Source organism: Notamacropus eugenii, chromosome 3 (genome assembly GCF_028372415.1).
Source record: "Notamacropus eugenii isolate mMacEug1 chromosome 3, mMacEug1.pri_v2, whole genome shotgun sequence".
NCBI classification, from domain to species: domain Eukaryota; kingdom Metazoa; phylum Chordata; class Mammalia; order Diprotodontia; family Macropodidae; genus Notamacropus; species Notamacropus eugenii.
In genome coordinates this window covers 14186082-14202091 of record NC_092874.1, presented here as the reverse complement: position 1 = coordinate 14202091, position 16010 = coordinate 14186082, and the positions used below count along the sequence as shown (strand labels likewise).

Sequence of the window (16010 nt, the reverse complement as noted above, 5' to 3'; positions counted from 1 at the left end):
TCCAGGAAGGAGTTAAGGAGGATGTCGAGAGTGTAGCTGGCTTGGTTTGGGAATGATTTGGGAAGGGGAGGAAGCTGGGGCTCAATGCCTGCTCCATCCCCACCTCACTCTTCTCTGACAGATGCACCATCTGAAGTGACCGCTGCTGGGTGTGGAACACTGGTCAGTGGGAAGTCAGGGGGTTCTCTATCTCACTGAAATCACAGTTAATATACCAGGCACTGTGCCAGATACTGAGGGAAAAAAACCCAAAGGAAGTCATCCTGTCCTAATTACAGCTCTGCATGTATGTAAAAATGTTCGACAAACCTCAGAACCCTAGGGCAGTATCTGTGGTGGCGATCACTGACAAGTGATGAGGCGCTCTGACAACATCTTTCCTGCAAGTCAGCCTGAGCCTGGGGATCCAACGGGGGCACAGCCTTTTGAGTGTCAGGAGGATGTGGCCAGTTAGCAAGGACCCCTCTTGAAGGTCTGTCTGGGAGTCTGGGCTCCTGTATTTCTAAAGGGCATCCCCACACCAGTGATGCCCCTCAGTCCTGTCCCTGCCACAGCACTGGCAATCACTGGGATGCCAGCGACAAGGTGGACAAAGGTTAATGGACCACCTCGTTTGGCAGCCCTCATTCTCCATTTATCCACAGGCCAGATAGGAAGACAAAACAGCCACGTGAGCTTCTCCTGCAGCCCCCCTGACCTCCACCATCATTTGGAGAAATCAGCCTTGCTGGAGGTCAGACACACAGCCCTGTTTATCCTTCTTGTCTCCATGGTAACCTGCTCCCAGGCCCCTTCTGAGGAGTGATTTCCAATCGAGCTATATTGAAAGTGGCTTTCTGACATGTACAATCCTGTTCATTAGGACTGAGGAAAGACTGAAAGATTGGGAGCTGGGGGCTGGCCCATGACAGCAGTTAGAAGGGAGACAAGAGCTTTTCTATACAGCCCCCACTAAGAGGTATTTAGCGCCATCAATTTTACTGAAGGAAAAAATACATACATACATGTGAGTGTGTGAGTGTGTGTGTGTGTGTGTGTGTGTGTGTGTGGTTACATATAATCTAAACTGCATGGAAAATGGCTTCACTGTCCTATTCCAAAATAGTGGACTCTCTGTGTATGTCTGTGAAACACACACACACACACACGCACACACACAGAGGCTGCTATTTTGGAATGAGACAATGAAGCTATTTTCATGTATTTTGAATTTCCAAATAGTTGTTGTTTGGAATATTGTATTATTTACGGTTCTGTTCCTTCAGCAGAACAGAAGCTGCTTGGGGGCAAGCATTGTCCTGCTTCTGTCTTGTACAGTGCTGAGCACATAGTAGGTGTTTAAAAATATCCATGGGATTGAATTGGAGTTTTTGAAGGTAACTTGCTGGGAGTTCAAGTTGCAATTACTAAATGCATTTCTAGTAGAACATTTTCAGGAAAATTAGGAAAATCCAGTATGTCTGAAATAATAAAAATTATTTTTTTGCAGCTATTTTTCACACAATTAAAACCTTGAGAATGCTAGGCATCCATTTAGCAAACGCTTATTAAGATCCTAATTTGGTGAAAGCATTTCAAGGTGCCTGGTGGAGGTAGAGGGTTGGACAAAGTTTGGTCGTTGCCTTTGAAGGGCTGTCTATGGAGGAAGGATTCGATTTGTCCTGGGGGTGATCCTGGGGGGGAGTCAATGAAGCAGTGTGTGAAAGTAGCAAAGTTGTAATTTCATTTCCAAGTCAAGAAAAACTTCCTGATGATGAAAGCTGCCTCATGGGAGGGGCTGCCTTGGGAGGTGACGTTATTCCTCCTTGCCCCCTCCTTGCCAGGTCAGCTACAGCAGGGAGTCCTTCATACATGGGTTGGAACAGATGGTTTTGGGGAGTCTACTCTAAACTTCAATGATTCTCATGGAGTTTGTTTGATTGGTATGGCTGTGTGTGTGTGTGTGTGTGTGTGTGTGTATGTGTACGAAACAGAAACTCAGATGATCACAACACACATTATTACATAATAAGTTCACTAAAGAAAACAAAATATATTATGTGAACTGGTGAGGGAAGGTTGTTAATGCCTGGGAGAATCCTGGTGGTCCCCTGGCAGAGCAGGCACGTAAACTGGAGTGTACCGGGCACAAGCAGCTGTATAACACTGAGAGGCAGGGGCTGTGAGATTAGCATGGAGGGGAAAGAGCACAGACATAATTTTGGGTCTCCCAGAAGGGACCCCTCTTACACCTAGAAATGGCCATGAATGATCCTAGCCTGGAGTTTTATAAGAGTCAGAGAGAATGGAATATCTGTTCCTTTCAGCTTCCCAGTTAGAGGAAAACAGACTTTCATGACTTGGTTACTGGACCCTTTGGGCTAGAAAAGAAATCATTGTACAAGCAAATATCTTCCTAGTTCCAGTTCAAGCTATTGCACATTTGTTACATGCTTGTCACATACAAGGCAAAGAGGCAGTGTGTCCAGCATATTGAGAGCTGGCCTCACTGTCAGGGAAACAAGTTCAAATCCAACCTCAGATACTAGCTATGTGAATCACTTATCCTCTGCCTCCTTCAGTTTCCTCCACTGTAATATGGGGATAATAACGGCACCTACCTCCCAAGGTTGTTGTGAGGATCAAATGAGATCACAACGTAAAGCACTTAGCACAGTGTCTGCACATAGTAGGTATTTAGTAAACATGGTCCTCTCCCCAACCAGACTGGGTGTCCACACAAAGTCCAGCCCCAATATGGTGAGCTCTCAGGCAGCCTAAGGTGGGATGGACCATATACCAGGTCAATTCAACAGTGGGTTCTCCCAGTGAGTGACTGCTACCCTAACAGCCGGGCTGAGATGGGAGACCCTGTCCCCCCCCAAAAATCAAGTCCTGTCATGGACACATACATGATGTACAAATTGCTGAATGCCCACAGACAATTAAGACTCTGGATTTTGAAGTAGGTGGCAATCTGGCCATGTGGAGGGTGTTCTCCACACTGAGGAAACCACAGCTCCAAACCAACGTGTCAAGGAAAGGACTAAACTGAAACTGAAGGAAGAATGCTTGTCGTCAAGAGGCTTACCTTCAACCAAGGAATAGGGATACAACCTGTCAGCACAGCCATCTCCATGACAAATCCAGAAGTGAGAAAATACTAGGAACCCAAGGTCAGAAGAAAGCCCATCTCCATTCAGGAGCAGGCTTTGCACAAACTGGATCCTAGCTCTGAAGGCAGTCTTACCATGGAGGGGCTCATGAATTCTTCTAAGTAGCTCCGGCACAACTTGCGATCCCAGTCGTCTGTGATGTGGCCCCCATACATGATTTCCCCAAAGAGATAACGCAGATCTTCCCATGGGACCTGGGTCAAGCACAGAAAGTCACAGATCAGCCCCCTGCAAGGCCACAGGCAGAGGCAAATGTGCCTCACCTCTAGAAAGGATTAGGCATACCTGGAGGTCTCAAAAGCATTCCAAATTGGGAGCTAGAATCCCATGATAGGGATTTGTGACATGTTCCAAGAGAATCAGGGTTTGGAGACCTCACCTACACAAAGTGATACTTCAGGAAAAGGATTTCAAAGCACCCTTTACAGAAAAGTTGAAGCAGCATGTGTATGCAATGCACATGTATTCAAAGCATGTGGGTCTGGTATTTTAATGTTTACTGCCTTGAGAGGCAGTGGTTTGCCTCAGTCCAAACAACTGGAGTCCAAATTCCATCCCTGTTTCTTCTTAGTTATGTGACCTGAACCTTCTGAGGCCCAGGAATTTAACTCTTATGGGACTGTGGTAAGATGCTTCTGATGGAAGGAATCTCCGCTCTCAAGATGGGGAATCCCTGTGGCTCTGGTGTCAGAAGACCTGGATTCGAATCTCACCTCTGATACTTAATTGCTGTTTCACCATAGGATCCTCACTCTCCCTTTCTCACCCTCAGTTTCCTCATCTGTAAAATGAACTGTCCTCCGTGGTCCTGTCCAACTTCAGACTGATGACCCTTGGAGCTTACAAAATCCCAATGGTTGTTACATCATTCTAAAAAGGATTTGCATGGTCAGATTGGAATTAAGAGTGTGCCATCTGAAAAAGTTTTTTTTTCTCTGACCAGGAAGCCAGTGTGGCAGTTTCAGGCCTGATGCAGACCAGAAAAGGCCACAAGTGAACAGAATCATCCATATTTCTCATTGGCCCTCTAAGAGAGAAGAGGCAGGGGACTCATGAACCCAGCTTGGCTTTGGATAGATTCAGCATTCAGCTGTCTGAGAAGGATAATCAGTGTTGGTCCCCTCACTGCAGACTTAACTGTATGCTGCCTCCCCCAGGGGGAAGGTGGGGCTGCCATTAATGACTGGACTATGCTTTATTCAAAAATCACAGCTTCTCCTCTGTATTTGGCTTAGCGGGATTTGAAGGCTTTCTCCTTTACCCTTTGGCTTCCCCCGGGTTTGCAAAACATGCCAGTTTGCAATGAAGCTTTACCAGACAGGAGTCTTTCTACCCTTGGGGCCCATGGGGGCCTCCCAACTGCGCAAGTAAAATTTTAATTATAGCCTTCGTTTGGTACGTGATGTGATGGAGCTGAACAGGCAGAAGCTTTATGGCAACTAGGTTCTGGCATGGCTCTGTAAGCTGCCACAGACCTGAATCTGGCAGCCTCAAAGGCAGCTTTCCTTTTAAGCTGGCTTCCTCTGGCTTCAATGGTTTTTCAGTTGTGTCTGACACTCCATGACCCCATTTGGGGTTTTCTTGGAAGAGATATTGGAATGGTTTGCCAGTTCTGTCTCCAGCTCATTTTACAGATGAGGAAACTGAGACAAATAGGATGAAATGATTTACCCAGGGTCACACAGTTAGTATATGTCTTAAACTGGAGTTGAACTCAGAAAGAAGAATATTCCTGACTTCAGGCTCTATGCAGTATGATGCCACCTGGCTGCCCCAGTTTGCTCCAGAGGAGAATGTTGATGAAAAAAATGAATGGCCCTGCCAGATGGACTGTCCTCATGTGCTGTAGCTCCCCAAGGGAATCACTTGTCTTTGACCTGAATGTCAAATAAAGTCCTCAAGTCACATCTGCTATGATGTTGTGGATCTGGATTGGAAATTTGGCTCTACCACTCACTGTGTGACTAGGCTAGGCACTGGCCTTCTGGGGACCTCACTGGTCCCACATGATTACTCACATGGAGGTAGCCAATCATTGAATCAGCTCATCATTTTTAATTCTGTCATCTAATTGATCATCATCAGGATGACATTTTGGACCCAGTTCTAAGACTTTACATTTATTCCTATTCAATTTCATCTTATTCAGGGAAGGTCAATGTTTCAGCTTCTTGAGGTCTTTTGGAATCTGCCATACATTGTATTAGCAGTCCCACCTAGCTTCCTGTGATATCTTCTGACCTCCCCTCCTCCAGGCCTCAGTTTACTCATTTGCAAAAGGAGAGATTAGATTTGATAAGTTCTAAGGTCCCTCCTGGCTCTTATGCTGGGATCCTATGATCTAATGGCTAATGAATGACCTTCAAATGTTAGTCGTAAACAAGGGAGACATCTGTTCTTTGTAGGACTTAGGTTTTTTATCTGGCATTTTCCCCCTAAATGAATCCAACAAAAGGGCTCTTTGTGGGGAGGAGGGGATGGAGCCAAGATGGCAGAGTAGAAGGATGGACTTGTAAAAGCTCTCCCCTATAGCCCATAAAATACCTGTAAAAAATGACTCTAAACAAACTCTAGAGCAGCAGAAGCCACAAAATGACAGAGTGAAGGAGATTTCCAGCCCAAGACAGCCTGGAAGGCTGACAGGAAAGGTGTATTGCACCAGGCTCAGAGCAGAGTCCAGTCCAGCCTTGGCCATGCAGTGTGACAGGAACAGAACCAAGGCAGGTTTCAGGGGGCAGAATCCCCAGCAGCAGCTGTAGTTCCTAGATTGTTCAACCCAAAATGCCAAAGACAACTTCAAAGGTCAGTGAGAAAGCTCTTTCACCTGGGTGAGAAGCCAACACAATCTGGACCTGCCAACAGCAGCCACTGCACTGGCAACGTCCATTTTTGGAGCCCTCCACCTAAAGACCCTGGGGCAATTGAGCTGCTGATCTGAATCTCAGCCAGGACTGGTAGTCCTGGGGAGAGGAAGAGTGCTGACGTGGTGGAGCTGGTGGAGGCTCTGGACAGGGAACTCTACTTGCAGATCCTGGGCAGAAAAGCTTGTGGTAGCTGCCAGACCAGAGCTCAGGCCAGGAGAAGAGTAAACTCTTCTCCCTTGATTGTGCCACCTTGGAGGGACTGAGAACTTACAGGTCCCTAGAGTATACCTTGCTCTTGACAAAGGACTCAAAAGTCAAGTAACTGGCTGGGAAAATGCCCAAAAAAGGGAAAAAAATAAGACTATAGAAGATTACTTTCTTGGTGAACAGGTATTTTCTTCCATCCTTTTGGATAAGGAAGAACAATGCATACCATTAGAGCATGATATAAAGGCAAGGCTTCTGCATCCCAAACCTCCAAAATAAATATGCAGTGGTCTCAGCCTGAGGAAGAGCTCAAGAAGGATTTTGAAAATCAAGTAAGAGTGGCAGAGGAAAAATTGGGAAGAGAAACAAGAGTGATGTAAGAAAATCAAGAAAAGTGAGACCCCAAAAAATGCTGAAGAAAATAACACCCTTAAAAATAGACTAACTCAAATGGCAAGAGAGGTCCAGAAAGTCAATGAGGAGAGGAATGCTTTAAAAAGCAGAATTAGCCAAATGGAAAAGGAGGTTCAAAAGCTCACTGAAGGAAATAGTTCTTTAAAAATTAGAATGGAACAGATAGAAGCTAATGACTTTATGAGAAACCAAGAAATTACAAAACAAAGCCAAAAGAATGAAAAAATTGAACATAATGTGAAATATCTCATTGGAAAACAACCGACTTGGAAAAATAGATCCAGGGGAGACAATTTAAAAATTATGGGACTACCTGAAAGCCATGATCAAAAAAAGAGCCTAGACATCATCTTTCATGAAATTATCGAGGAAAGCTGCCCTGATATTCTAGAACCAGAGAGTAAAATAAATATTGAAAGAATCCACCGATTACTACCTGAAAGACATGAGAAAAGAAAAACTCCTAGGAATAGTGTAGCCAAATTCCAGAGTTCCCAGTGCAAGGAGAAAATATTGCAAGCAGCCAGAAAGAAACAATTTGAGTATAGTCAAAATACAATCAGGATAACACAAGATCTAGCAGCTTCTACATTAAGGGATGGAAGGACTTGGAATATGATATTCCAGAAGTCAAAGAAATTAGGATTAAGACCAAGATTCACCTACCCAGCAAAACTGAGTATAATACTTCATGGGGGAAAATGGTCATTCAATGAAACAGAGGACTTTCAATCATTCTTGAGGAAAAGACTAGAGCTGAATAGAAAATCTGACTTTCAAACACAAGAGTCAAGAGAAGCATGAAAAGGTAAACAGGAAAGAGAAATCCCAAGGGACTTACTAAAGTTGAAATGTTTACATTCCTACATGAAAAGATCATATTTGTAACTATTGAAACTTTTCTCAGTATTTGGGTAGTTGGAGGGATTATACACATACATATATAGACAGAGGGGTAAGTTGAACAGGAAGGGACAATATCTAAAAAAAATAAAATTAAGAAATGAGAGAGGAATTTATTGGGAGGAGAAAGGGAGAAATGGAATGGGGCAAACTGTCTCTCATAAAAGAGGCAAGAAAAAGCTTTTTCAATGAAAGGGGAAGGAGGAAGGTGAGAAGGAAAAAGTGAAGCTTACTCTCATCACATTTGGCTTAAGGAGGGAATAACATGCACAATCAATTTGGTATGAAAATCTGTCTTACACTACAAGAAAGTAGGGGAGAAGGGGATAAGTGGGGTGTGGGGGATGATAGAAGGGAAGACCAATGGGAGGAGGGAGTAATTAGAAGTAAATACTTTTGGGGAGGGACAGAGTCAAGAGAGAATAGAATTAATGGGGGAGAGGATAGGATGGAGGGAAATATAGTTAGTCTTGCACAACATGACTATTATGGAAGTCTTGCAAAGCTACATATATATAGCTATACTGAATTGCTTGCCTTCTCAGTGGGGATGGGTGGGGAAGGAGAAAGGGAGAAAAGTTGAAACTCATTGTTTTAGGAATGAATGTTTAGAATTGTTCTTACACACAACTGGGAAATAAGAAATACAGGCAATGGGGTATAGAAATCTATCTTGCCTTACAAGAAAAGAGTAAAGAGGGGGATAAAGAAGGGAGGGGTGTGATAGAAGTGAAGGCAGATTGGGGGAACGGGTAATCAGAATGCAAGGTGTTTTGGGGTGAGAGGAGGGGAGAGATGGGGAGAAAGCTTGGACTCAAAATTTTGTGGAAATGAATGTTGAAAACCAAAAATAAATAAATAAACATTTTTTTTTAAAAAAAGAGTCTTTGTGCACACCCAGAAACATTGTACCCAAAATGACAGAGGGACTTTAGAGGACAGCTAGTATTTACTTAAAATAAATGTTTTATATTTACTTCTCTGTGTACATCATTCATTCAATCAATCACTAAGCATTTACCAAACACCGGCTGTATACATGAGATAAAATTTGTAAAGTACTTTGCAAACCTTAAGACACTTTATAAATGCTAGTTCTTGTGGTTATTGTTAATATTAGTTAGACACTTTGCTAAATGTTGGGAATACAAACCAACAAAACAAAAACATAACAACCAAAACAAAGGCAGTTATCTCCCTCAAGGAGGGTACCTTCTATTGGTGACAACTAGGTACATACAAGGTAGGTGACACAGTGGATAATACAGCACTGGGCTAAGTTCAGATTCAGCCTCACACCCTTCCTAGCTGTGTGATCCTGGGCCAGCCCCAGTTTTCGCCACTGAAAAATGAATATAACCATATCACCCACTTCTCAGGGGTGCTATGAGGTTCAAATAAGATCATATTAGAAAAGCACTTAGCACCAAATCTGGCACATAGTAGGCTCTTAATAAATGTTTAGTTCCCTTCTACAGAGGAGATAGAAGGTAATTTCAGAGGGAAAAAAATGGAACAGTCCCTGCCCTCAAGAGGCTTAACATCTATTCGCTTCCTGGAAGAGTCAGCTCAACCGTGACCTGTTGCTGTTGTGCTGGTCAGGAAGGTGCTTCCTCTCAATACTACCTGGCTGCTCCAGCTCCTGCGAGCTTTCTGTACAAGAAGACTCGTTTGTACATATACCCTGCGTGCCACTTGGAATGTGGTCTACCCCATTAAGATGGAAGGTCCTTGAGACCAGGACCTGGCTTTCCCTTTCCTTGTATTTCTAGTGCTTGACATACTGCCTGGTGCATAGTATGGTGTTTAATTAATGCTTGAGAACTGACACATTGGGAAGTCTCCAACAGCTGGTGGGTATTGGAGAAGGCCTCTTCTAGGAGGTGAGACTTGGGCTAAGTCCTGAGGTAAACCAGGGAAATCAGGTAATTTGGGGATTTTCCTGATCCCACCGGATAGGAAAAGTCTTATATAGAAGGTAGAACCTGAACTGAGTCTTGGAGGAAACCTGTGCTCCTTGAAGAGAGGACTGTTTCCTTTTTTTGGGGAAAGGGGCAGCTGTAATCCAAAAAACAGTACATTGCATATAGTGCACATTGAATAAAAGCATTTTACATGGGATCTAGTCCAACACTCCCATTTTACAGATGAAAAGACAGAGGCAAGGAGAGGCCAAGTGACCTCTCCACACTGGAATTGGAATCTACACCAACCACTTCCAAAGCCAGGGTTCTTGCTTTTTTAACCTAGTTGTTGGGTTTAGAAGAAGCGTTTCCTTGTACATGATCTTGGTGAGCAATTCCCACCCACAGCCCTGACCCAGAAAGCATGACACCATGTTGCACTGAAATCATTCCTTTACCTTTAACTCCAACTCAAGAGGAACGTTCCTGAGAAAGTCATAGCAAGGTGGCCTCGTTAATACATAATAATGACACGTGCAGGAAATACACCATTATTTATGCATGTGACGTGCTGTAAATTGCTTCCATCATCGGAACTAATTGGAGTGATTATTAATGCAGGGTTATGGACTGTCAGGATTGCTGTCTGTAATTACATTTGTGCAAATGCTTCATTACCTGCCTAATGAATTTGGCATATATGCACATGTAAACCACTGTTTTTGTTAACATAATGAAGGACATTTTTTTTCTCTTTTTTTTGCTTAGCTGCTTATGTGGAACTGGTCTGACCTAGATTCTGAAGTTCAAGGCTCCAAAACTGAAGAACTTTGATCAGGTTCATTTCCCCACCCCCAGGGACTGATTGTGTACTTCCACAGCTGCTAAGAAAAGTAACTGCTTGTGGGCTGGACATCCAGTGACTGACAGGAAGCCCTCCCCCTTCCCCGACTCTTCCCCAAAAGGTTTATTGACCAGTCCCTCCTACCGTGGCATTAGCCTCTAAGTAGTTGTAGAGGATGTTGGCACAGATGTTGAGATCTCCAGGGTTGAAAGGGTAGCTCCTATTCCAGCCCTGGGGTCCAAACTTCAGCCTCCCAGCCACACAGGCATGGAAATAGCACAGGGAGAAGAGGATGCTTTTAAATTCCTGGTCCTTGGAGCATGATTCTAGGGTGTCCTAGAAGAAGGGAAAAGGAAAAGCTGGAGCAGGGTCCTGAGAATTTCTCAACCTTGCAGCTAGGATTTTTCTAGGCTAGGGTGAAGCAAAGATACATAATTCAGACACTTAATAACCATATGACTCTGGGCAAGTCAATGAACCTACCTCACTCAGCCTGTTTCCTGATCTGCAAATTGGGAGCCATAAAAGCTCCTCCCTCCCAGAGATGTGGTCAGAATCATACACACACACACACACACACAAACACACACACACACACACACATATAAGTACATGGTTTGGCATATTTTTAAACTCTGTAAATGCTGTATCTAGTTATACAAGAAGAGGTGACAAGCTCACCAACAAGCCTTTCTCGAGGATATCTGCCTTGAAACATAGGACAAGGGGGCAAGGGCTGAATTTTGAATCTTGGACACCTGTGACAGTGGGACATGTAACCTCTTGAGTCTTGGATCTTAACGTGCCAAATGAGGAGGCTGGACAAGATGGTCTCTCTCATTCCAGATCTATGCTCTTAAGAAAAGAGGATGGTGATTATCTGAGTGAGTCAGCGGAATGAGAAATTATCTGCCTTTGTCAACTCAAGTCAGCAAGACTTTATTGAGTGCCTACTACATGCCAAGGAGCTGTGCTGGGGTTGGGGACACAAAACCAAAAATCAAAGTGTCTGTTTTCAAAGAATTTTTAATATATTGGAGGGGAAAGAGCCAGGACAAGCAAGTAAAAAAAATAATAACAAAATTTATCCGGAAGAACAAAAGGTCCAGAATATCAGGGGAGTTCATGAAAAAGGAAAAAAACTATCTGGTGCTGCCTAAGAAACAGACTGGTGGATCAGTGAGATAGATTAGGTACACACAACACAGCAGCAAATGTCCATAGTAATCGAATGTTTGGTCAACACAAAAAACTTAGCTTTCCAGACAAGAATTCACTAGCTGACAAAAACTGCAGAAAACTGGAAAAGTATGAAAGACACTAGACATAGACCACCATCTCGCACCTCATACCAAGATGAGGTCAAAATGGGTACATAATTTAAACATAAAAGTTGACAGCATCAGCAAATACAGAAAGCATGAATAGTTTACCTGTCAGATCTATGGATAAACAAGAGTAAACAGAGCATTATGGAATGTAAAATGGATGATTTTGATTACATTAAATTAAAAAGATTTTTCAAAGTTTTTGAGCGTTGTGCCCCTAACCCCATTTCCCCCGTGAGTCTTGTGGTTTCTATTGTGTGATTCTGCATAGTAGTATGATTGGTTTTTTTTGGGGGGGGGGGGAATATATATGTCTTGTTATAGTGAAATTACCTGTATAGTACTTACCGAGAAAGAATAGGGGAAAGCATCCTAAATTTAAGTAGATTTTAGGCAAGATAAAAGCCCTGGCATTTTCCTCAAACATGTTCATTTGCTCTTTTTAAGATGAAATCTTTCCTGACTTCTCCTGCTTCCCTCCATCCCCACATAAATTACCTTGTATTTATTTTACGCGTATTTTGCATATACTTATACATGTTCATATTGTCTTCCTGGATAGAATAAACTCCTTTATAGCAGTGAAAAAAAGATTTTTCACAAACAAAACAAATGTAGCCAAGGGAAAAAAGGAAGAAGGAAAATAAAACTGGGAAAACAGTTTTGCAACAAGTATCTCTGATAAAGACCTCATTTCTCAAATATGTAGAAAAATGAGTCAAATGTATAAGAATACAAGTCATTCCCCACTTTATAAATGGTCAAAGAATATGAATCGACAGCTTTCAGATGAAGAAATCAAAGCTATCCATAGTCATAAAAAATGTTTTAAATCATTGTTGATTAGAGAAATGCAAATTTAAACAACTGACACCTATTAAACTACCTCACACCTATCAGATTGGTTAATACCGCAGAAAAGGAAAAACTTAATGTTGGAAAGAATTTAGGGAAATTAGGACACTAATGCATCGTTTGATGAAGTTGTGAACTGATTCAACCATTCTGGAGAGTAATTTGGAACTAATCCTAAAGGGCTATACGTACCTTTTAACTCAGCAATACTACTATGAGGTTGGTATTCCAAAGAGATTAAAAAAAGGAAAAGGACATGAGTGTACAAAAGTATTTATAGCAGCTCATTTTGTGGTGGGGATGTCTATCAGCTGGGGAATGGCTGAACAAGTCATGGTATATGATTGTGATGGAATATTACTGTGCTATAAGGAATGATGAGTAGGCTGATTTCTGAAAAACTTGGAAAGACCAACATGAACTGAGAATAAGTGAAATGATCAGAACCAGGAGAACATTGTACACAATAACAGCAACATTGTAGGATGATCAACTGGGGAATGGCTTAGCTATTCTCAGCAATACCATGATGTAAGACAGTTCCAAAAAAGCTCATGATGGAAAATGCTATCCACATCCAGAGAAAGAACTGATATACTCTGAATGCAGACCAAAAAATATTATTTTAAAATTTTATTTTTCTTGGGTTTGGAGGGGTTCTTTTTGCCTGTGTTTTCTTTCACAACATGACTAACATGGAAATACTTTTTCATGATTGTGTGTATAATCTATATCAAATTGCTTGCCTTCTAAATGAGTGGGGAGAGGAGAAAGGGACTGAATTATGAACTAAACATTTTCACAAAGAAATGTTAACATTTGTACAAGTAATTGAAAAAAATAAAATATTGAAGTAAAAAAGGAATGAATTCAATCCCTAGAGTACCAACAGTAGAATCCATACAGCATAAATGACTCAAATAGAAACGGGTGTACATTGACTTGCAAAGCCACAAATCAACATTACCTGTGCTCCCTCCAATCCACCACCTAGTTGTCTATATGTTATTATAAGTACCGAACTTCTTTGGTCGTTTTTTTTTTCTTTTCTGGCCACTTTTCAGGGCTAAAAACCACCAGAATAATATCCATCTTTCATCCTCCTAAATCCGAACCATCATAGTCAGTGACAAACCTTTCTGGTGGGTACCCCTGCCATTCCACAGGTCAACAAGCACTTTCCCAAGCTGAAAGTGTCTTTGGACTAAAAGCTAGAACCTGAAGCAGACTGAGCAAGGAGACACCTTGTTCCTGGAAGTAGGCTCACCCGTCTCATGAGTATGGCCCTGGTAGCAGCATGTCTCCAGTGGCCCTCGTGCTCATCACCATCCATTTTGCATGCGCAATTACCTGTTCCTTCCTGCATAAGTTTGTGGACAAAATCTAGGCTCCTTTTATGGGGAAAATTGGGCCATCTGGATATGAGAAGAGCCAAAATATGAGTTCTTTTTGGCAACTTTTAGAAGAAAAAGGTGCAAGGGCTAACGGGGCATAGGATATTGGCAGCATCCTACAAGAAATGGTTCTTTCCACTTTGAACTAAGGGCACTGAGGGTGAGGATGGTTTAATTTCTGTCTTTATATTTGGGGTGCCTAACAGAGTGCCTGGCATATAGTAGGTGCTTCATAAATGCCTGTTGATTGATGGATTGATTATGGCATAAGATGGAACCATAATTCTCAGGTGCTCAGGAACATGACTTCTTTGACCTGGTTAAATTCACAGACAATCAAGAGATCACTCTCAAAAAGTGATCTTCCTTTCCTCTGAGGTATTTACCTAGTTATTTAAATGCTGTTTCTGCCATTAGAATCCTTGCGAGCAGAGATCGTACTTTTGGCCCTTTTTTTTGTCCTGAGGGCTTAGCACAGTGCCAAACACACCAGCCATCATTGTGAAATGGGTACACTCTTTCTCAGCATCAGGGATTTTGGGATTCTCTCATGGGCTGACTTTGCTCACCTTTGGAAAAAAGGAGCCAACTTGCTGAAAATAGCAAAATGAAGATGAGAACCTCCAAGTTTAATTCATTCCTCTGCAAACAGCAAAGGTAAGAGACAGATAGCAGGGCTGATGCAAAGAGTTTGGCTCTGGAGGAAGCCTTCGGTGTTCCTACCTGATCAAAATTGTAGAGGGCTGCATGCAGGTTGGCAAGCATGCCTGTGGGGGGCTCGTTGGTTATTTTAATGGAGTTCTCCAGAAGACCTTGAGGGATGCTGTGTTCCTCAAAGGTTGGTGCTGGCTCTGCACTCATGAAGACCCTGTAATCCTGGTGGCTTTCTGGGCCAAGCCGCTCCAAAAGTTTCTCCAAGGTCCCCAGCCATTTGGCAACCAAATGGACGTTCTAGAAAATAAGGTGACATTCACTCTTGGTGAGATGGAAATGTTTGTTAGAAAAGCACTGTGGTATATCAGAAAGGACACTGAACTTAGGGACAGAAGACCAGGATCTGAATCCTGACTCTCTCTCTGGGACTCTGGAACCACCACTCGTGCCTCAGTTTCCTCATCTGTAAAATGAGGGGACTCAGCTCTCTGATCTCTAAGGTTCTTTCCATTTTTCCCCTCATAGGGTCAAGGGTCTTCAGAGGCTAGTTGGCCCAACCTCTCCATTCTACAAATGAGGAAATTGAGGCCCAGAGGAATGAACTGTGCTAGCTGCTGCCTCTGGGATCCTGGATATAAGGCTTTAATGCCTTTCCTCCACTGTGAAATGAGGGGTTTGGACGAGTTGGCCTCTGATGTCCCATCCGGCACTGAGGAGATTATCTGAGGGTCATGCAGGCATTGAAATCTTAGGTTTGCAACATCTCTATTCCTCAATAGAGAAATGGAGCATTTATTAAATGCTTACTGTATGGTAGGTCCCATGCTAAGTGCTGGGGCAGCAAATACAAGGAAACAAGATGGTCCCTCCCTCCAAGGAGCCACCATTAGGATGCCGGAAGGTGACGTAAGGGAGACCTAGAAGGGAGGTATTGGGGGGAGCGCTGGTGATGGGAGGTGAGAGACAACAGATTCATGGCATTTAGCCCAAGGCACCAGAGGCTGCCTTTATGCACAAATAAAGTCATTCAGCAAATATCTGTCCAGTGTATGCTACAGGAGCAGGCCCCACTTGTGCTCAACTCTCTGTGATCCCATTTGGGATTTTCTTGGCAGAGACGCTGGGGGAAGCCTGACCAAGCAGGATGCCTGGATCTAGAGTGCCTGAAGGATTCCAAGGCCCTTTCTTGGGAGGACACTCTTAAGTACTGGCACCACCATTTTACAGAGAAGGAACTTGTATCTCAAAGAAGTTGAATGCCTCATCATACAGCCAGGGAGTGTTGGAATCATAACTCGAACTCAGGCTCAGCTCTGAGGCTTCCCCTGGCACCACATCAGATTAAACTGAAGGAAGAGCAGTGACCTTGGGCAAGTGATTCATTTTTCCGATGAGGAAACACAGGTCCAGACTGGCTGAATACCTCCCTGAAGTCATATGCACAGGACGGAGCAGAGCTAGACTTTGAACCTAGGTCATTGGGCTCCC

At 43.1% G+C, this 16010-nt stretch overlaps 1 protein-coding gene across 8 annotated transcripts in view; it reads right to left on the bottom strand.

Annotated features, from left to right (window-relative positions):
• Positions 1 to 16010, bottom strand: part of DNAH11 (dynein axonemal heavy chain 11) — a 302015-nt gene that overhangs the window by 12191 nt on the left and 273814 nt on the right. For 7 of the 8 annotated variants that reach the window (XM_072650882.1, XM_072650884.1, XM_072650883.1 and 4 more), the window contains 3 exons: positions 14592 to 14819; positions 10436 to 10627; positions 3230 to 3349 (listed from right to left, as the gene is read on the bottom strand). In XM_072650882.1, coding sequence (XP_072506983.1) covers positions 3230 to 3349; positions 10436 to 10627; positions 14592 to 14819 — 540 coding nt within the window. Of the gene's footprint in view, positions 1 to 3229; positions 3350 to 10435; positions 10628 to 14591; positions 14820 to 16010 lie in introns of those variants that run through there. The other variant, XR_011976511.1, reaches the window with a different exon arrangement.